This window comes from Pipistrellus kuhlii, unplaced genomic scaffold (genome assembly GCF_014108245.1).
Source record: "Pipistrellus kuhlii isolate mPipKuh1 unplaced genomic scaffold, mPipKuh1.p scaffold_m20_p_3, whole genome shotgun sequence".
In the NCBI taxonomy this organism is placed as follows: domain Eukaryota; kingdom Metazoa; phylum Chordata; class Mammalia; order Chiroptera; family Vespertilionidae; genus Pipistrellus; species Pipistrellus kuhlii.
In genome coordinates, this window is record NW_023425529.1 from 35,344,070 (window position 1) to 35,366,352 (window position 22,283).

General features: G+C 43.7%; 1 protein-coding gene and 4 long non-coding RNA genes across 5 annotated transcripts in view; all 5 read left to right on the forward strand.

Moving 5' to 3' along the window:
• Positions 1-22,283, forward strand: part of MUC19 (mucin 19, oligomeric) — a 75,103-nt gene that overhangs the window by 44,519 nt on the left and 8,301 nt on the right. Inside the window, exons 44-67 of the mRNA XM_045587436.1 lie at positions 667-812; positions 1,302-1,329; positions 1,660-1,745; positions 1,920-2,003; positions 2,508-2,633; positions 3,123-3,150; positions 3,481-3,566; positions 3,741-3,824; positions 4,659-4,982; positions 5,322-5,333; positions 6,153-6,638; positions 7,473-7,484; positions 8,139-8,366; positions 8,541-8,624; positions 9,294-9,305; positions 9,960-10,187; positions 10,362-10,445; positions 11,115-11,240; positions 11,475-11,906; positions 14,808-14,837; positions 16,666-16,719; positions 16,869-16,922; positions 19,024-19,080; positions 20,302-20,355. Coding sequence (XP_045443392.1) covers positions 667-812; positions 1,302-1,329; positions 1,660-1,745; positions 1,920-2,003; positions 2,508-2,633; positions 3,123-3,150; positions 3,481-3,566; positions 3,741-3,824; positions 4,659-4,982; positions 5,322-5,333; positions 6,153-6,638; positions 7,473-7,484; positions 8,139-8,366; positions 8,541-8,624; positions 9,294-9,305; positions 9,960-10,187; positions 10,362-10,445; positions 11,115-11,240; positions 11,475-11,906; positions 14,808-14,837; positions 16,666-16,719; positions 16,869-16,922; positions 19,024-19,080; positions 20,302-20,355 — 2,945 coding nt within the window. The remainder of the gene's footprint in view (positions 1-666; positions 813-1,301; positions 1,330-1,659; positions 1,746-1,919; positions 2,004-2,507; positions 2,634-3,122; positions 3,151-3,480; positions 3,567-3,740; positions 3,825-4,658; positions 4,983-5,321; positions 5,334-6,152; positions 6,639-7,472; positions 7,485-8,138; positions 8,367-8,540; positions 8,625-9,293; positions 9,306-9,959; positions 10,188-10,361; positions 10,446-11,114; positions 11,241-11,474; positions 11,907-14,807; positions 14,838-16,665; positions 16,720-16,868; positions 16,923-19,023; positions 19,081-20,301; positions 20,356-22,283) is intronic.
• Positions 12,244-13,410, forward strand: LOC123653175. The gene is made up of 2 exons (XR_006742821.1): positions 12,244-12,543; positions 13,347-13,410. It is a non-coding gene; the product is annotated as an uncharacterized LOC123653175 (long non-coding RNA).
• Positions 16,361-16,934, forward strand: LOC123653174. Its single transcript, XR_006742820.1, has 3 exons — positions 16,361-16,414; positions 16,666-16,719; positions 16,869-16,934. It is a non-coding gene; the product is annotated as an uncharacterized LOC123653174 (long non-coding RNA).
• LOC118730579 lies at positions 18,944-21,056 on the forward strand. Its single transcript, XR_004991523.2, has 3 exons — positions 18,944-19,080; positions 20,302-20,355; positions 21,018-21,056. It is a non-coding gene; the product is annotated as an uncharacterized LOC118730579 (long non-coding RNA).
• Positions 19,091-20,039, forward strand: LOC123653176. The gene is made up of 2 exons (XR_006742822.1): positions 19,091-19,469; positions 19,707-20,039. It is a non-coding gene; the product is annotated as an uncharacterized LOC123653176 (long non-coding RNA).

Genomic DNA, 22,283 nt, shown 5'->3' on the forward strand with positions numbered 1-22,283 from the left:
TGGAACATCTCTCAGAGATATCGCAAAAACTGACTCTTCATTTGCAAGACCAGGGACAACGGGAACATCAACTGGAGGGACAGGGACAACTGGCCCTAGAGGTGGAATGGCAGGAACCAGTAATGTGCCACCTGGGGAACCAGGAACAAGTGGAACATCAGAATCTGTCACATCTGCTCCAGGGTCTCAACCACCTGAATCATCACCAGGCGGATCTGCAACTAACAGGCCATCAGAGGGAGGAATCGGAACCACAGGCCCATCAGGTGTAATGCCTGGAACCAATGGCGTGGAATCCGGTAAAGGAGGAACAAGTGTAACATCAGAATCTGGAACATCTGCTACAGGGTCTCAAGCACCTGAATCCTCATCTGAAGGAAGTGCCACTAACAGGCCATCTGAGGGAGGAATTGAAACCACAGGCCCAACAGGTGTAATGCCTGGAACCAATGGTATGGAATCTGGGAAAGGAGGAACAAGTGCAACATCACAATCTGCAACATCTGCTACAGGGTCTCAACCACCTGAATCATCATCTGAAGGAAGTGCCACTAACAGGCCATCTGAGGGAGGGATAGGAACCACTGGCCCAACAGGTGGAGTGTCAGGAAGTAATGGCCTCACACCTGAGGAATCAGGAACAAGTGGAACAAGACAAGCTGGAACAACTGGGTCACCTGGTACAGGTTCTGGAACAACTGAATCACCACCCAAAGCAACTGGGACAACCCATTCCCCAGCAGAAGGAAAAGGCAGAACTGGTCCATCAGCTGAAATGCCAGGATCCACTGGAGTAACACCTGGAAGATCAGGTCCAACTGTAACATATGAGTCTGGAGCACCTGGCTCACCTGCTAAAGGTTCTGCAACTCCTGGATCATCATCTGAAAGACCTACAACAACCAGACAATCAGCTGGAGGGAAAGAAACAACTGTCTCAATGGGTCCCATGTCAGGAACTACTGGTGTAACACCTGCAGGATCAGGGAAAACTGGAACATCTCTCAGAGATATCGCAAAAACTGACTCTTCATTTGCAAGACCAGGGACAACCGGAACATCAACTAGAGGGACAGGGACAACTGGCCCTAGAGGTGGAATGGCAGGAACCAGTAATGTGCCACCTGGGGAACCAGGAACAAGTGGAACATCAGAATCTGTCACATCTGCTCCAGGGTCTCAACCACCTGAATCATCACCAGGCGGATCTGCAACGAACAGGCCATCAGAGGGAGGAATCAGAACAACAGGCGCATCAGGTGTAATGCCTGGAACCAATGGCGTGGAATCCGGGAAAGGAGGAACAAGTGCAACATCAGAATCTGGAACATCAGCTACAGGGTCTCAACCACCTGAATCATCATCTGAAGGAAGTGCCACTAACAGGCCATCTGAGGGAGGAACTGAAACCACAGGCCCAACAGGTGTAATGCCTGGAACCAATGTTATGGAATCTGGGAAAGGAGGAACAAGTGGAACATCACAATCTGCAACATCTGCTACAGGGTCTCAACCACCTGAATCATCATCTGAAGGAAGTGCCACTAACAAGCCATCTGAGGGAGGGATAGGAACCACTGGCACAACAGGTGGAGTATCAGGAAGTAACGGCATCACACCTGAGGAATTAGGAACAAGTGGAACAAGACAAGCTGGAAAAACTGGGTCACCTGGTACAGGTTCTGGAACAACTGAATCACCACCCAAAGCAACTGGGACAACCCGTTCCCCAGCAGAAGGAAAAGGCAGAACTGGTCCATCATCTGAAATGCCAGGATCCATTGGAGTAACACCTGGAAGATCAGGTCCAACTGTAACATATGAGTCTGGAGCACCTGGCTCACCTGCTAAAGGTTCTGCAACTCCTGGATCATCATCTGAAAGACCTACAACAACCAGACAATCAGCTGGAGGGAAAGAAACAACTGTCTCAATGGGTCCCATGTCAGGAACTACTGGTGTAACACCTGCAGGATCAGGGACAACTGGAACATCTCTCAGAGATATTGCAAAAACTGACTCTTCATTTGCAAGACCAGGGACAACAGGAACATCAACTGGAGGGACAGGGACAACTGGTCCTAGAGGTGGAATGGCAGGAACCAGTAATGTGCCACCTGGGGAACCAGGAACAAGTGGAACATCAGAATCTGTCACATCTGCTCCAGGGTCTCAACCACCTGAATCATCACCAGGCGGATCTGCAACTAACAGGCCATCAGAGGGAGGAATCGGAACCACAGGCCCATCAGGTGTAATGCCTGGAACCAATGGCGTGGAATCCGGGAAAGGAGGAACAAGTGCAACATCAGAATCTGGAACATCTGCTACAGGGTCTCAACCACCTGAATCATCATCTGAAGGAAGTGCCACTAACAGGCCATCTGAGGGAGGGATAGGAACCACTGGCCCAACAGGTGGAGTGTCAGGAAGTAATGGCCTCACACCTGAGGAATCAAGAACAAGTGGAACAAGACAAGCTGGAACAACTGGGTCACCTGGTACAGGTTCTGGAACAACTGAATCACCACCCAAAGCAACTGGGACAACCCATTCCCCAGCAGAAGGAAAAGGCAGAACTGGTCCATCAGCTGAAATGCCAGGATCCAATGGAGTAACACCTGGAAGATCAGGTCCAACTGTAACATATGAGTCTGGGGCACCTGGCTCACCTGCTAAAGGTTCTGCAACTCCTGGATCATCATCTGAAAGACCTACAACAACCAGACAATCAGCTGGAGGGAAAGAAACAACTGTCTCAATGGGTCCCATGTCAGGAACTACTGGTGTAACACCTGCAGGATCAGGGAAAACTGGAACATCTCTCAGAGATATCGCAAAAACTGACTCTTCATTTGCAAGACCAGGGACAACCGGAACATCAACTAGAGGGACAGGGACAACTGGCCCTAGAGGTGGAATGGCAGGAACCAGTAATGTGCCACCTGGGGAACCAGGAACAAGTGGAACATCAGAATCTGTCACATCTGCTCCAGGGTCTCAACCACCTGAATCATCACCAGGCGGATCTGCAACGAACAGGCCATCAGAGGGAGGAATCAGAACAACAGGCCCATCAGGTGTAATGCCTGGAACCAATGGCGTGGAATCCGGGAAAGGAGGAACAAGTGCAACATCAGAATCTGGAACATCAGCTACAGGGTCTCAACCACCTGAATCATCATCTGAAGGAAGTGCCACTAACAGGCCATCTGAGGGAGGAACTGAAACCACAGGCCCAACAGGTGTAATGCCTGGAACCAATGGTATGGAATCTGGGAAAGGAGGAACAAGTGCAACATCACAATCTGCAACATCTGCTACAGGGTCTCAACCACCTGAATCATCATCTGAAGGAAGTGTCACTAACAAGCCATCTGAGGGAGGGATAGGAACCACTGGCACAACAGGTGGAGTATCAGGAAGTAACGGCATCACACCTGAGGAATTAGGAACAAGTGGAACAAGACAAGCTGGAAAAACTGGGTCACCTGGTACAGGTTCTGGAACAACTGAATCACCACCCAAAGCAACTGGGACAACCCGTTCCCCAGCAGAAGGAAAAGGCAGAACTGGTCCATCATCTGAAATGCCAGGATCCATTGGAGTAACACCTGGAAGATCAGGTCCAACTGTAACATATGAGTCTGGAGCACCTGGCTCACCTGCTAAAGGTTCTGCAACTCCTGGATCATCATCTGAAAGACCTACAACAACCAGACAATCAGCTGGAGGGAAAGAAACAACTGTCTCAATGGGTCCCATGTCAGGAACTACTGGTGTAACACCTGCAGGATCAGGGACAACTGGAACATCTCTCAGAGATATTGCAAAAACTGACTCTTCATTTGCAAGACCAGGGACAACAGGAACATCAACTGGAGGGACAGGGACAACTGGCCCTAGAGGTGGAATGGCAGGAACCAGTAATGTGCCACCTGGGGAACCAGGAACAAGTGGAACATCAGAATCTGTCACATCTGCTCCAGGGTCTCAACCACCTGAATCATCACCAGGCGGATCTGCAACTAACAGGCCATCAGAGGGAGGAATCGGAACCACAGGCCCATCAGGTGTAATGCCTGGAACCAATGGCGTGGAATCCGGAAAAGGAGGAACAAGTGTAACAACAGAATCTGGAACATCTGCTACAGGGTCTCAAGCACCTGAATCCTCATCTGAAGGAAGTGCCACTAACACGCCATCTGAGGGAGGAATTGAAACCACAGGCCCAACAGGTGTAATGCCTGGAACCAATGGCGTTGAATCCGGAAAAGGAGGAACAAGTGCAACATCAGAATCTGCAACATCTGCTACAGGGTCTCAAGCACCTGAATCCTCATCTGAAGGAAGTGCCACTAACAGGCCATCTGAGGGAGGAATTGAAACCACAGGCCCAACAGGTGTAATGCCTGGAACCAACGGTATGGAATCTGGGAAAGGAGGAACAAGTGCAACATCACAATCTGCAACATCTGCTACAGGGTCTCAACCACCTGAATCGTCATCTGAAGGAAGTGCCACTAACAGGCCATCTGAGGGAGGGATAGGAACCACTGGCCCAACAGGTGGAGTGTCAGGAAGTAATGGCCTCACACCTGAGGAATCAGGAACAAGTGGAACAAGACAATCTGGAACAACTGGGTCACCTGGTACAGGTTCTGGAACAACTGAATCACCACCCAAAGCAACTGGGACAACACATACCACAGCAGAAGGAAAAGGCAGAACTGGTCCATCAGCTGAAATGCCAGGATCCACTGGAGTAACACCTGGAAGATCAGGTCCAACTGTAACATATGAGTCTGGAGCACCTGGCTCACCTGCTAAAGGTTCTGCAACTCCTGGATCATCATCTGAAAGACCTACAACAACCAGACAATCAGCTGGAGGGAAAGAAACAACTGTCTCAATAGGTCCCATGTCAGGAACTACTGGTGTAACACCTGCAGGATCAGGGACAACTGGAACATCTCTCAGAGATATCGCAAAAACTGACTCTTCATTTGCAAGACCAGGGACAACGGGAACATCAACTGGAGGGACAGGGATAACTGGCCCTAGAGGTGGAATGGCAGGAACCAGTAATGTGTCACCTGGGGAACCAGGAACAAGTGCAACATCAGAATCTGGAACATCTGCTACTGGGTCTCAACCACCTGAATCATCATCTGAAGGAAGTGCCACTAACAGGCCATCTGAAGGAGGGATAGGAACCACTGGCCCAACAGGTGGAGTGTCAGGAAGTAATGGCCTCACACCTGAGGAATCAGGAACAAGTGGAACAAGACAAGCTGGAACAACTGGGTCACCTGGTACAGGTTCTGGAACAACTGAATCACCACCCAAAGCAACTGGGACAACCCATTCCCCAGCAGAAGGAAAAGGCAGAACTGGTCCATCAGCTGAAATGCCAGGATCCACTGGAGTGACACCTGGAAGATCAGGTCCAACTGTAACATATGAGTCTGGAGCACCTGGCTCACCTGCTAAAGGTTCTGCAACTCCTGGATCATCATCTGAAAGACCTACAACAACCAGACAATCAGCTGGAGGGAAAGAAACAACTGTCTCAATGGGTCCCATGTCAGGAACTATTGGTGTAACACCTGCAGGATCAGGGAAAACTGGAACATCTCTCAGAGATATCGCAAAAACTGACTCTTCATTTGCAAGACCAGGGACAACCGGAACATCAACTAGAGGGACAGGGACAACTGGCCCTAGAGGTGGAATGGCAGGAACCAGTAATGTGCCACCTGGGGAACCAGGAACAAGTGGAACATCAGAATCTGTCACATCTGCTCCAGGGTCTCAACCACCTGAATCATCACCAGGCGGATCTGCAACGAACAGGCCATCAGAGGGAGGAATCAGAACAACAGGCCCATCAGGTGTAATGCCTGGAACCAATGGCATGGAATCCGGGAAAGGAGGAACAAGTGCAACATCAGAATCTGGAACATCAGCTACAGGGTCTCAACCACCTGAATCATCATCTGAAGGAAGTGCCACTAACAGGCCATCTGAGGGAGGAACTGAAACCACAGGCCCAACAGGTGTAATGCCTGGAACCAATGGTATGGAATCTGGGAAAGGAGGAACAAGTGCAACATCAGAATCTGGAACATCAGCTACAGGGTCTCAACCACCTGAATCATCATCTGAAGGAAGTGCCACTAACAAGCCATCTGAGGGAGGGATAGGAACCACTGGCCCAACAGGTGGAGTATCAGGAAGTAACGGCATCACACCTGAGGAATCAGGAACAAGTGGAACAAGACAAGCTGGAAAAACTGGGTCACCTGGTACAGGTTCTGGAACAACTGAATCACCACCCAAAGCAACTGGGACAACCCGTTCCCCAGCAGAAGGAAAAGGCAGAACTGGTCCATCATCTGAAATGCCAGGATCCACTGGAGTAACACCTGGAAGATCAGGTCCAACTGTAACATATGAGTCTGGAGCACCTGGCTCACCTGCTAAAGGTTCTGCAACTCCTGGATCATCATCTGAAAGACCTACAACAACCAGACAATCAGCTGGAGGGAAAGAAACAACTGTCTCAATGGGTCCCATGTCAGGAACTACTGGTGTAACACCTGCAGGATCAGGGACAACTGGAACATCTCTCAGAGATATCGCAAAAACTGACTCTTCATTTGCAAGACCAGGGACAACGGGAACATCAACTGGAGGGACAGGGACAACTGGCCCTAGAGGTGGAATGGCAGGAACCAGTAATGTGCCACCTGGGGAACCAGGAACAAGTGGAACATCAGAATCTGTCACATCTGCTCCAGGGTCTCAACCACCTGAATCATCACCAGGCGGATCTGCAACTAACAGGCCATCAGAGGGAGGAATCGGAACCACAGGCCCATCAGGTGTAATGCCTGGAACCAATGGCGTGGAATCCGGAAAAGGAGGAACAAGTGTAACAACAGAATCTGGAACATCTGCTACAGGGTCTCAAGCACCTGAATCCTCATCTGAAGGAAGTGCCACTAACACGCCATCTGAGGGAGGAATTGAAACCACAGGCCCAACAGGTGTAATGCCTGGAACCAATGGCGTGGAATCCGGAAAAGGAGGAACAAGTGCAACATCAGAATCTGCAACATCTGCTACAGGGTCTCAAGCACCTGAATCCTCATCTGAAGGAAGTGCCACTAACAGGCCATCTGAGGGAGGAATTGAAACCACAGGCCCAACAGGTGTAATGCCTGGAACCAACGGTATGGAATCTGGGAAAGGAGGAACAAGTGCAACATCACAATCTGCAACATCTGCTACAGGGTCTCAACCACCTGAATCGTCATCTGAAGGAAGTGCCACTAACAGGCCATCTGAGGGAGGGATAGGAACCACTGGCCCAACAGGTGGAGTGTCAGGAAGTAATGGCCTCACACCTGAGGAATCAGGAACAAGTGGAACAAGACAATCTGGAACAACTGGATCACCTGGTACAGGTTCTGGAACAACTGAATCACCACCCAAAGCAACTGGGACAACCCGTTCCCCAGCAGAAGGAAAAGGCAGAACTGGTCCCTCAGCTGAAATGCCAGGATCCACTGGAGTACCACCTGGAAGATCAGGTCCAACTGTAACATATGAGTCTGGAGCACCTGGCTCACCTGCTAAAGGTTCTGCAACTCCTGGATCATCATCTGAAAGACCTACAACAACCAGACAATCAGCTGGAGGGAAAGAAACAACTGTCTCAATGGTTCCCATGTCAGGAACTACTGGTGTTACACCTGCAGGATCAGGGACAACTGGAACATCTCTCAGAGACATCGCACAAACTGACTCTTCATTTGCAAGACCAGGGACAACCGGAACATCAACTGGAGGGATAGGGACAACTGGCCCTAGAGGTGGAATGGCAGGAACCAGTAATGTGCCACCTGGGGAATCAGGAATGAGTGGAACATCAGAATCTGTCACATCTGCTCCAGGGTCTCAACCACCTGAATCATCACCAGGCGGATCTGCAACTAACAGGCCATCAGAGGGAGGAATCGGAACCACAGGCCCATCAGGTGTAATGCCTGGAACCAATGGCGTGGAATCCGGAAAAGGAGGAACAAGTGCAACATCACAATCTGCAACATCTGCTACAGGGTCTCAACCACCTGAATCATCATCTGAAGGAAGTGCCACTAACAGGCCATCTGAGGGTGGGATAAGAACCACTGGCCCAACAGGTGGAGTGTCAGGAAGTAATGGCATCACACCTGAGGAATCAGGAACAAGTGGAACAAGACAATCTGGAACAACTGGGTCACCTGGTACAGGTTCTGGAACAACTGAATCACCACCCAAAGCAACTGGGACAACCCGTTCCCCAGCAGAAGGAAAAGGCAGAACTGGTCCATCATCTGAAATGCCAGGATCCACTGGAGTAACACCTGGAAGATCAGGTCCAACTGTAACATATGAGTCTGGAGCACCTGGCTCACCTGCTAAAGGTTCTGCAACTCCTGGATCATCATCTGAAAGACCTACAACAACCAGACAATCAGCTGGAGGGAAAGAAACAACTGTCTCAATGGGTCCCATGTCAGGAACTACTGGTGTAACACCTGCAGGATCAGGGACAACTGGAACATCTCTCAGAGATATCGCAAAAACTGACTCTTCATTTGCAAGACCAGGGACAACGGGAACATCAACTGGAGGGACAGGGACAACTGGCCCTAGAGGTGGAATGGCAGGAACCAGTAATGTGCCACCTGGGGAACCAGGAACAAGTGGAACATCAGAATCTGTCACATCTGCTCCAGGGTCTCAACCACCTGAATCATCACCAGGCGGATCTGCAACGAACAGGCCATCAGAGGGAGGAATCAGAACAACAGGCCCATCAGGTGTAATGCCTGGAACCAATGGCGTGGAATCCGGGAAAGGAGGAACAAGTGCAACATCAGAATCTGCAACATCTGCTACAGGGTCTCAAGCACCTGAATCATCATCTGAAGGAAGTGCCACTAACAGGCCATCTGAGGGAGGAATTGAAACCACAGGCCCAACAGGTGTAATGCCTGGAACCAACGGTATGGAATCTGGGAAAGGAGGAACAAGTGCAACATCACAATCTGCAACATCTGCTACAGGGTCTCAACCACCTGAATCGTCATCTGAAGGAAGTGCCACTAACAGGCCATCTGAGGGAGGGATAGGAACCACTGGCCCAACAGGTGGAGTGTCAGAAAGTAATGGCCTCACACCTGAGGAATCAGGAACAAGTGGAACAAGACAATCTGGAACAACTGGGTCACCTGGTACAGGTTCTGGAACAACTGAATCACCACCCAAAGCAACTGGGACAACCCGTTCCCCAGCAGAAGGAAAAGGCAGAACTGGTCCCTCAGCTGAAATGCCAGGATCCACTGGAGTAACACCTGGAAGATCAGGTCCAACTGTAACATATGAGTCTGGAGCACCTGGCTCACCTGCTAAAGGTTCTGCAACTCCTGGATCATCATCTGAAAGACCTACAACAACCAGACAATCAGCTGGAGGGAAAGAAACAACTGTCTCAATGGTTCCCATGTCAGGAACTACTGGTGTTACACCTGCAGGATCAGGGACAACTGGAACATCTCTCAGAGACATCGCACAAACTGACTCTTCATTTGCAAGACCAGGGACAACCGGAACATCAACTGGAGGGATAGGGACAACTGGCCCTAGAGGTGGAATGGCAGGAACCAGTAATGTGCCACCTGGGGAATCAGGAATGAGTGGAACATCAGAATCTGTCACATCTGCTCCAGGGTCTCAACCACCTGAATCATCACCAGGCGGATCTGCAACTAACAGGCCATCAGAGGGAGGAATCGGAACCACAGGCCCATCAGGTGTAATGCCTGGAACCAATGGCGTGGAATCCGGAAAAGGAGGAACAAGTGCAACATCACAATCTGCAACATCTGCTACAGGGTCTCAACCACCTGAATCATCATCTGAAGGAAGTGCCACTAACAGGCCATCTGAGGGTGGGATAAGAACCACTGGCCCAACAGGTGGAGTGTCAGGAAGTAATGGCATCACACCTGAGGAATCAGGAACAAGTGGAACAAGACAATCTGGAACAACTGGGTCACCTGGTACAGGTTCTGGAACAACTGAATCACCACCCAAAGCAACTGGGACAACCCATTCCCCAGCAGAAGGAAAAGGCAGAACTGGTCCATCAGCTGAAATGCCAGGATCCACTGGAGTACCACCTGGAAGATCAGGTCCAACTGTAACATATGAGTCTGGAGCACCTGGCTCACCTGCTAAAGGTTCTGCAACTCCTGGATCATCATCTGAAAGACCTACAACAACCAGACAATCAGCTGGAGGGAAAGAAACAACTGTCTCAATGGGTCCCATGTCAGGAACTACTGGTGTAACACCTGCAGGATCAGGGACAACTGGAACATCTCTCAGAGATATCGCAAAAACTGACTCTTCATTTGCAAGACCAGGGACAACGGGAACATCAACTGGAGGGACAGGGACAACTGGCCCTAGAGGTGGAATGGCAGGAACCAGTAATGTGCCACCTGGGGAACCAGGAACAAGTGGAACATCAGAATCTGTCACATCTGCTCCAGGGTCTCAACCACCTGAATCATCACCAGGCGGATCTGCAACGAACAGGCCATCAGAGGGAGGAATCAGAACAACAGGCCCATCAGGTGTAATGCCTGGAACCAATGGCGTGGAATCCGGGAAAGGAGGAACAAGTGCAACATCAGAATCTGGAACATCAGCTACAGGGTCTCAACCACCTGAATCATCATCTGAAGGAAGTGCCACTAACAGGCCATCTGAGGGAGGAACTGAAACCACAGGCCCAACAGGTGTAATGCCTGGAACCAATGGTATGGAATCTGGGAAAGGAGGAACAAGTGCAACATCACAATCTGCAACATCTGCTACAGGGTCTCAACCACCTGAATCATCATCTGAAGGAAGTGCCACTAACAAGCCATCTGAGGGAGGGATAGGAACCACTGGCCCAACAGGTGGAGTATCAGGAAGTAACGGCATCACACCTGAGGAATCAGGAACAAGTGGAACAAGACAATCTGGAACAACTGGGTCACCTGGTACAGGTTCTGGAACAACTGAATCACCACCCAAAGCAACTGGGACAACCCGTTCCCCAGCAGAAGGAAAAGGCAGAACTGGTCCATCAGCTGAAATGCCAGGATCCACTGGAGTAACACCTGGAAGATCAGGTCCAACTGTAACATATGAGTCTGGAGCACCTGGCTCACCTGCTAAAGGTTCTGCAACTCCTGGATCATCATCTGAAAGACCTACAACAACCAGACAATCAGCTGGAGGGAAAGAAACAACTGTCTCAATGGGTTCCATGTCAGGAACTACTGGTGTAACACCTGCAGGATCAGGGAAAACTGGAACATCTCTCAGAGATATCGCAAAAACTGACTCTTCATTTGCAAGACCAGGGACAATGGGAACCTCAACTGAAGGGACAGGGACAACTGGCCCTAGAGGTGGAATGGCAGGAACCAGTAATGTGCCACCTGGGGAACCAGGAACAAGTGGAACATCAGAATCTGGAACATCTGCTACAGAGTCTCAACCACCTGAATCATCACCAGGCGGATCTGCAACTAACAGGCCATCAGAGGGAGGAATCGGAGCAACAGGCCCAACAGTTGTAATGCCTGGAACCAATGGAGTGGAATCCGGGAAAGGAGGAATAAGTGCAACACCAGAATCTGGAACATCTGCCACAGGGTCTCAAGCACCTGAATCCTCATCTGAAGGAAGTGCCAGTTACAGGCCCCCTGAGGGAGGAATCCCAACTACTGGCCCTACAGGTGGAATGTTAGGAACCAGTGGTTTTCCAAGAAATGATATTACCAACTCTGGAGGTAAGTGAATTTAGTCAAAAATAGAACTAAGAGTTTTAATAATATCAGTTTTGCTCCAATATGTTGGAATTATACATATAAATTTATAGTGATTAGATTATTTATGACCTGAAATTTTTAATTATATATGAAGTTTATTGAACATTATTGTTTTGAATTTCTTTTTCTCACTTCTTAATAATTTGATGTTTCCATCCCTGCTACTCTTTTTATTGACCAGGTGCATTCAGAGTGTCAGTAGGATGTACCATGGAGGCAGAGGGAGGAAGCACAGTGACCCCAGAGGCTCTTGCTCTAGCTGTGCTTCCTCTGTTTGCCTCCATGGTACTTACTACTGGGAACCTATCAGGTAAGGCTCACCTGGGTGATCCTGCACAAATATGCCTGACACCCAAATTGTGATGATGAGCTTAAATTAATTACTAAAGCCTGAATATTTTGGAATATAAAATTAAATTTTAGGCTCACTATTAACATTAAAATTGAAGTCTAGTTAAATGGATGTAAGTTTGTTATTTTTGCAAAAGTGAATCATGTAAAGATAATAATCAATTGTCTCTTTACCTGGGCATAACTAGAGAATCATGTGGAGAAACCACTGAAGCAGGGGGAAGCACAACCAGATTAACCATACTTGGTAAAACAGAAGAGTGGGAAGGGATGCTATTGACTTAGGTTGTGTCTCAACATAAGGTTTTCTGACACATCTAATCATGAATATCTGTGTAGTAGAAATATAAAAATCAGAAAACCAGATCCAATATTTAGGGCCTTATATTTGAACTGGTGCATGGTTTCTCTGGATGGCCTGCAGTGATTGGGCCAAAACCTGCAGTCCAATACCATCTATAGCTCCTACCTGCTGCTCCCACTCATCTTGGCCCCACTGTGACTGTTGAGGGCTTGTGCTCAATCAGTCCCTATCAGGAGAGTTTGGTGCTGCTGCAGCAGCACTCTGCAGCCATGAGTCCTGCATCTGGCACCCTCCTAAGGGGAGTGGCCTGTAGGATTGAGCTGAAACCAGCTCTCCTACATCCCCCAAGGGGTCTTAGATTGCTAGAGGGACCCCAGTGGTGAACAAATGGGCTGGGAGGGACTGTGGGAGGGCTCCAGGGCATATGCAGCTCATCTCTCTCAGTCCTGATAGGCTGGACCCCAGAAGCAAGCTAACCTGCTGGTCGGAGCATATGCCTCCTGGTGGACAGTGCACATCATAGCCAGCAGTTGAGCAGCCTTAGCATATCATTACCATATTGTGTTTTGATTGGTTGGTTGTTCTCCCATTTGGTCTTCTTGCATATTACTCTTGCATATAAGTAGGATAGGTGCTTTCTCACCAGTACTGGAACTACAACACTTGGGCTCAAAGTAGTTACAGTGACAATATCCAGGTTATATCCCCCCAAAATAAAAACACTGCTTATGACTTTCCATTTTTAGTCTCAGGTTCCATAAGAAGGACCCCTGGCTCAATAATTCCATCAGGAACTACCATTGTAGTTCCTGCAGGGCATGCTGGATGTATGTTTTTTATTTATTTTCATATTCATTTACTAGTTTTAAATAATAAATTAATAAAAATACCAGTTACATAATTAAAATCTCTTTAAATATATTATTTTTTTTTTAACTATTTGAATAGGATGGTTATCTCATTTACTCATGAGGAACTTAAGAAAAGCCATTACCTAGGTTGGTCCCGGTTTATCAGCCAATCATAGTGAGGCCTGTGTTTTCACCCATTGCTTCCTGACTCCAGAGACTCATCTTCACCACATGCACATGTCATCCTCTAGAGACAATGATCTTTAATGACCTATTAAGAAAAGCTTGCTTTTTTATATGTGCAAAACTTAAATTTCCCCCTTTCTAATTATAATAACTACAGCAACAGGTATTAAAAAAAAGGTTTATAATTTTTTATACTAGAAAAATTGTGGCATTTGTTTCAAAACAGCAAGGGTTAAGGCATTTTACTTGACAAAACTATAATTCTATTGTTTTATAAATAAAAAGTTCATCACTTCCTTTCTTTTTTCAGTTATTCCAACTTGACATAAAATTTACAAATACTTCTAGGATAATTTTCTCATAACAATACATGGACTAAATTATTTATTCAGGCTAGAGAACATTATTATTTAAGTTTCTGGAGTAGGAATGTATCATAGTACTTGAGAAAGACATGTCTCACTTTTAGATTATCTAATAGAACCTAAGATTTAGTGACTAAATTGTCTATTATTTAAGGAATAGATTGCTAATAATTTTTTTCTGGTAAAGATTTATGCTACATCTATTCTAATTACTATTAAAAACTCCACTGATGTAAATTTATTTTACAAATTATCCACCTGGAAATAATTTATTCAAAAATTTAATTCAGACTAAATTCATAATTATTCTTTACTCATTCAATGGTTATGTAAATGTAAATGAATTCACATGATTTATATTACTTATTGAGCACCAAGAGTATATTACAAATTAGTACCATGGCTACTAGGATATCTAACTATTGGGGCACAGCATGTATTTTATTTTTTTATTACTATTTTTTTTTGCTCTTCCCAAGTTTAAGACTTTACTCTTAAATTAAAGGGATCCAGACAAGAGGTACTGTTTGTAAAGATTTAACTTGGGAAAATGCAGTGGTTCTGTTTTCAGTTTAATAATTTGTAACTTATGAATGATTTTTTACAAGAACACTTTACAGATTTTCCCCCCAATAGATCCCTCTTCCTGACTTGAATTTCTAGATAAACTCCTATGGAAATAACACTTCTGTTTTTTTTTAATTATATAGTCCATTGAAGCACTAAAGTGAAATTTTAAAATGCAATTCAATAAGTATACTTTTAATTGAAACATGAATTTTATCTTTTCTTTTTTTTGGCTCAGCGAACAAATTTCTACCAGAACTCATTGCAGGTAAGTTGAAATTAAAATGACAAACTATTTGTGTACAATGTAGTTTGAAATATTACTATCTTTTCCATTTGAGCACTGAAAAGTAACTGAATGACTGTGATATACTTCCTAAACTATAATTTAATATAAATTAATCTTTGAGTTGAGATAAATAAAAATGTATTTTTAATTTTTAGTGACGTAACAGGTAAGAAAATATAATGTTATAAATATACACTTAAGAAATTGTGTTACAGTAACTAGAATTGAAAATAAGATAGCAGAAGTCATAATTTATCAGATTAATAAAACATAAACTTCAAATTAGAGTTTGGTGGCATAGAGATTTTACTTTTCCTATTCTTATGCCTTCTGAAATCATAACAAAGGTGTATTGAGTTTCTTACATAATAGTTAAGTTTTACATTGGTTGTGCGTAAACATACAAAATCAAGTAAATAAAGATAACTCTAAAAGTATCCTCCTCATTAAAAAAAGATAGTACCATACTTCTCAGTATATTAGCATTGTCACTTACCATTTTCATGAAAATTTTTAGCTTTTATGGATTCCTGATGTCTCTTTTAAAATTTAAGTTTTAAAAAATAAGCAAAAAAAAAAAGGTGTTCTGTATAACATTTCACTTTTCTAAAACATTGTCCACTTCTGCAGTTCTTTAGCAATTACAATCAAATACAAGCTCCATAAAATTTGGTATTTTTGTCTTATTTTATTCACTGATATAAAACCCCTTTTTGATCCTTATGCGATGAGGTGTTTGGTTTCCACACTTGTCCATCTGATCCACTGGATTTTGCCTTTGTTGAGTGGGGTCCATTGGACATGCATCTCTCAGTGTGTCATGCAGTGAGCTAAAAGATCTCTTAAAACAGCTATTTCCAACACAGGGGGAGTTGAAATATAAGAAAACTATCTCTGTGGACACAATGGAAATTAAGTGGTTTATAGGCTTGCTGTGATAATATAATACAAAATACCTCTCTCTTCCCAACATCCCAAACACCCAGAACTTTCTTTTCTATTTTCTCCCTCAGAGGCTACAATTGCCACAGGAGGTAGGGGTGTCACTGGAGATGGATTCAGAGAGGGTGAGAGGAAGTATCACATGCCTTCTGCTAACCACTAATTATGATGTTCATAGGAGAGCCGAGAAAGACTTTGTGGAGAGCTGTTCACATTTTCCTTATTAATGCTGTATTTTGGGCCAACTGATTCTTTTTAAGTTTTAAAATTTTGTCCTGCTAAACTGCTAATAACAGAGTTCTGAATTACAGCTGTAATCCTTGAACATGGCATGATTTTCTAAATAGTTCTGAGAAATTTACAGATGTTATGAGACTTGAAGAGGAAAGTGAGAACATTTTCTATTTGTGATATATAAAGAAGAGCTACATAAACCCTGGAAACATGTCTGCCCCATTAGATGTTGGCTTTTCCACACACACAAAGAAAACAAAGAACAGCACAATATTTTCTCAGTAGCTGTAATTTTCAGAACACTCATATCTTCTTCCATTTCCACCCCCCAGAAGGTACCACTGTATCACCAGAAAGTGAAGTCACTGGGAGGAAAACAGGTGAGTGTGGGAGAAACCCAACCAGTTCACCAAAATAGAATGTTGCCCGGAAGTTGCCTCAGGTTGAGAACATTATCCTTCTGAAAGTCTTGGGAATAAAAAAATGGTTAATGGGAAAATACATACAGCTCACCAGCAAAGAAGAGGTAGACAGCAAGCCAGTTAGATAAAATGGCATTGTACTTAGGTTCTTTTTAGGTGCACATTTTAAAAAAAGAAAACATGGTGAAAACATTGGTTTTGTGTTTTAGGCACCACTGGGGTAGCTCCTGGCACAACTGTTGCCCCAGGCAGTTCCAAAACAGGTGAGTCTACAATTTGAAATAGAATCTTCCCCACTTCTTCCCACAAATTAGATTTCCCCTCTGAGACTACACATTGGAAGATACCATCATATCTTTCCCATGATTCTGAAATATTCTTTAATCACTTCTTTCTCTGTTCTCTCCCTCAGAGGCCACAACTTTCCTTGGGGAAAGGGAAACAACTACCATTGGAGTAGCGACAGGTAAGTGCTCTAGGCTAATACCTGTATTTCAAAGTAACTTCTTAAAATAGTCTTCTGAAAATATATCTACACTATTAGATATATTATGTCAATCAATTTCAGGTAGAAAGGTAAGCCAATCCTTACATTACCTCCTGATTGCCTAAGCTTACAAGAGCCTTCACTAGACCATCATAAAATCAAATTAATGGCAGGTAAATAGTAATACGGAAAGAAAATTCTTATCTCTCCTCCAAAGTAAGAGGCCTGATAGCAGCTTGTGGGCCACAAGTTTGACATGCTTGTAGAGGGTGGTGTTTGGAGACGAAAAAGAGGAAGAAGTTTAGATGGGTTCTAGTCTGGTTTGGTTGTCTGGGTGGGTGACAATAGTGTCATCCACAAAATTTGGGGATATACTGGAGGAAGAAAAAAAAAAGATAATTAATAGAAATTATACTGAAGTTAAATTTAAGTTTCAATTTAAAATGGTCTGAAGTATCCAAGCTGTATGCTCAGCAGGAATGAGAAGCACAACTAGAGTGCAGAAGAGAGGCCTGCACTGGAGAAGAGATTTGCCAGTCATTTTCTTACAAATGAGATTTAAAACTGTGAGTTTATTTAGGATAAACACACAGAGGTGAGATGAGAAGACAAAAATTAAAACATGATTCCTTGGGCATTAAGGGGTAGTCAAATGCAAAGGAGCCTTAAAAGAGAAAGAATTGGGGCTCAATAATTGATTTGGATTAAGTCAAACCCATAAGACAGAATATTGGGGTTCTGGGATGTGACCCAGAAAACTGTACTGGTTCTAAATTGGGGAATTCAGAATCTCAAATCATATGGGATCAACCAGAATTTTCAGGGGACATGTGTGCTTTTGAATAAGATTTGTTTTCGCTTCTAATTTTAAAGTTTAGAAGCAATTAATTTAAAAAAAAATTGTTTCCTTCCATTGGAGAACAAGAGAGATAAGTCACTGGAAGAAAATCATGTGACTGTAAGACAAACATTCCCTAATTTAGTATTTAGATTCTAGATGATTCTAGACTTAGAGAAATAAAATCTATGATGAAATTAGGACTTTTCCTCCCCCCCCCCCCTTTTTTTTTTTTTTTTAACATGCAAGCATTAGAAAGTACATTGAATGATATGCATGGCCTAATATTTGGGGCAAGAAAAATTGTTAAACTGCTTTCTATTACTTAAGAGAAACAGGAACACTTGTCAATACCACACTCTTCTTCTTAGGGTGAGAAAACCTTTGTAAGACTCATCCTTCCCTTTTATTACAGGTACTTCTGGGATAGCCTTTCGAATCTACTGAATTGGGGAATGTTTGTCTTACAGTCACATGATTTTCTTCCAGTGACTTATCTCTCCTGCTCTTCAATGGAAAGAAATAAACACATTAAAAAACATTGTTTTTTAATTGCTTCTAAACTTGTGATCAAGGATTAGGCATTTCAATAAAGGCCTTAGTTTACAAATTTACTAGCAGGCAAATAAATATTTAGTAATTGGATCTAAGTAGCTAAGCCTAAAAAAGTAAGAGCCCTTCTCTGGAATTGATTGTCTATTGTAACATCAACACAGCAGTCTTGACCCCATTCTTGTTTGCTTTTCTTAGGGGCTACCACTGGAGTTGGAATGCAAACAGGAAAGTATCAGTGGTTCACATCTGTTGCTTGTTCATTAATAACTTTCATGCCTTTTACCCAACATAGGGGATTATTGAGAATAAAGATAAAGGCCCAGGAAATAGAGCAGACTCCCATTAGGAATGTACTTTTCCAGACGTCTAAGCTTGTCTTTTGCTCTGAATTTCTGAGCTCAGACAAGAGCTCCCAGGTAGGTTTGTAAAAGTGAACACGGGCACCTGCTAAACAGAGGAATAGAGGTTAAAATTCAGCCAATATCCCTACAACAAGTTGTAAATCCATGAGGCCTCATCTGCTGAAAGGGATGTTTATTGTAATTCACAAAGGTACCCTCCGGACTATCTGCAGCACTCGCCCAGTCTTTCATCTGATTTACTTTCTCTCTTGCTGTTGATCTTTGAACATAATCATAAGAATGTGCATCTGAAATGAAATGAAATGTTCTTCATTTACCTTTGTAGCTACTACTGTGGCAGCAGGTGGAAGTACTTCTGGTGGTCCAAAAAGTTCCAGTCCAGGTAATAGAAATGAATGACTCAAATGAAGTTTACATGCTAAACATTCTTCTCCCACATGTTTCATATATCCAATATTCATCTCTTTGAATGAGTATCCAGTTGAACTTTAAAAGAAAAATTGTTCCAGATGGACTTAAATAGGCAAGAAATACTTTTATATAAAATTATTGCAATAGGAGTCAAGACCATTGCAATAAGGATGAGATTTTGAACTCAACTCTGCTGAGACAAAAGACAGGAGAGTTAAGTGCTGGGATGAAATGATGCAAAAGTACTGGAGGGCAGGCCATGAGGGAAGAGGTTGTCTGATTATGCCATTGATGGTTGCTAATTGGTACTTATAGAATCAAAGTAGGCTCCTTCCTTCCCACAGAGACAGGAAGATATGGGTGCTATTATTCCTTTTTAAAAAATATATATTTTGTTGATTTTTTTCCAGAGAGGAAGTGAGAGGGACAGATAGTTAGAAACATCGATGAGAGAGAATCATCGATCAGCTGCCTCTTGCACACACCCCCACTGGGAATGTGCCTGCAACCAAGGTACATGCCCTTGACCGGAATCGAACCCAGGACCTTTCAGTCCGCAGGGCAACACTATCCATTGAGCCAAACCGGTTTCGGCAGGTGCTATTATTCTTGATGATTTCATGTCAAGGGGGTGGCTCTCAGGTCTTTGAAAAAGATTCCAGGATTTTAAAACTGGCCAGAGCTGAAGGAATATTTGCATCTCAAAAGAGTCAGAGAACTAACTTACAATTGCAAGTTTCTTAAAATAAATGCTCTAAGAAAAGGAGTCCAGGGACCTAGAGTCAGGAAGAAGCCTGAAGTTTAATCAGGCTGAGGGAAATGGTAAGGCCATCTGGATAAACAGAGATGGTTCTCCTTTTCTCTCACTCTATTATAACTTCTATCTCCCCACAACTGTTACAGGATAACCAAGAAACCAAGTTATAGGAAGTAAAACAGTCAAGTGTGGGAAAAGTTTTTGTTATTTAGAGAAGGAGACCCAAAAGTGAAATTTACCAGGATCAGAGGAAAGTATTCATTTCTGTGAGCAAGGAGCTGCTGAGGTAGAAACCTCATGGTTCAATTGCAGGAGCCTTAGTGTATGCATGCGAACATTCCAAGTGCTTTGAGACTTTGTTCCATGTAGAGACATCTTGGGACATGCTCTTTTGAGACCAGAAAAAGCTCATTGCTCTTTTGCTGCTTATTTTAGGTACCTCCCAGGAAGCATCTGAAACGACCACTGCTTTTGGAATTTCTACCCTGGGTAAGCCAAATAATAATAAATAAACTTAGCTTGGTGGCATCTCAGAAGACAGGATAGGTTACCAGAAGTTAAACTCTATCTTCTCCAGTCCACTGTATGCACCATGTTTATTCCTCCCTTAGTTGTCACTGCTTCCACAAGAGTCTGGAACTGGAATACAACCATAGGAACACTGGCAATACATACTTGTTCATGACCAGTGTGCCTGTGATTACATACAAGGAGTTGAGTTTGGGGGAGAGGGGTGGTGGAAAATAAAAAGGAGAGAAAGGATAGGAAGTTATGCTAAATTTCCTTTTGGAATATGACTTTGGAGCTCAACTAGCTGTGTTTTTTTTCTAGGATATTTTTTTTGTTTAGGCTTCTTCCAGAACTCCTCTCCTGGAGAATTAGTTATAAAGCTCTTAGTTTGAAATCTCTGAGTATGAGATTATGAAATGTGCTATTGTTGACAGATGGGATAATAACAAACCTCAAAGTGTCCTAACTAGATTAAATGAAATGACCCAAATATACTGGAATGAACTGTCTATTCTACACAAAGTTTTCCTTGAGCACGAGTTTGTGTGATTATTTGTACACTCATATACACAGAAGCTTGATGTGCATACATTATATTCTGATAAATAAAGTGACAATGCCATCCTCTTCTTTCCCCTCAGAAACCACTATAGTAGCAGCAGGAGATCAAAAAAATAAAACGAGAGCAGGTCAGTATGGGAAAAATTTTAATTTCTTTATTTTTCATTTAACTAACATTTTTTTAATACCTTATATGTGTTAGAATCTATAGCAAATACTAATGGCAAGTTTATAAATAAAAGATAGCCCTTTCCATTTTATTACTTTGTGTGTGTGTAGGAGGGAGGGTAACAGGGGGGATATGGGGACCAAAACTATATTTGCAGTATGTTTAATGCTAACCCATAAACATGTACAATTATGGCCACAGGGGTATAGTGAGTGGAAAGTGTTAATACACATCTATTAGTTGGTACTGTTGAGTGAAGGGATCACAAAGGATATGCTTGAGTTTAATATTGGCCAGAGTAAGAAGGGAATTCTACCAAATAGCCCTTGAGAAGACAGGACAAGAAACAGCATCAGTGAATTCAGGAGTCAACCAGATGTTGGTGATGATTGTTTGAAGTTCAGGGAAGAAATAGTATTGAAAAGGTAAATAGAGGAAAGTTCATGAAGGACCTTATTTACAAACTTAAACAAGACATTACTCCTTGCACTAAATGGGATCTCTGTTAGACTTGTATTAAGAGAATAATATAATCAGATAGGTGTTTTAGAGAAATTACTCTGATAACAAGATGGAGGTTAGGAGATTGTTCGTTTGTTTTTTCTTGCGAATGTCCAATATATTCTTGAAATTCTGGTTCAGGGAAGATTTTTCTGCTGTATTTATGCCCAATAGATCATTACTCTCTCCTGCTGTTGGTTTCTGTTAACCTGCCAAACTTTTATAGTTCGGGATTAGCCTCGCTTCCCTCAGTAAAGAGGGACATTTGATCTCCCAAACTCCCACATGTTTAATTTCTTTTCTGTTTTTCTGTATCTATTATTTGTTGGCATCTCTCTACCTAAACATTCAGAAATTTTAAGTGCCTCTCAAATATTCTCTTGCTTCTAGGCCAGACTTTTTATTTGGTAGGTAGAATAAAAGTACTAATCGGATTATTAATTGTTTGAAAATGGAATTTTAATTTATCAGTAAATTGTTGGGTTGACTAAAATAAGTGATGTGCAAAGCCTCAGAAAGAAACATATGACCATTTTAAAGTATTTGGTTAGGGCCGAAACCAGTTTGGCTCAGTGGTAGAGCATCGGTCTGCGGACTGAAAGGTCCCAGGTTTGATTCTGGTCAAGGGCATGTACATTGGTTGCGGGCACATCCCCGGTAAGGGGTGTTCAAGAGG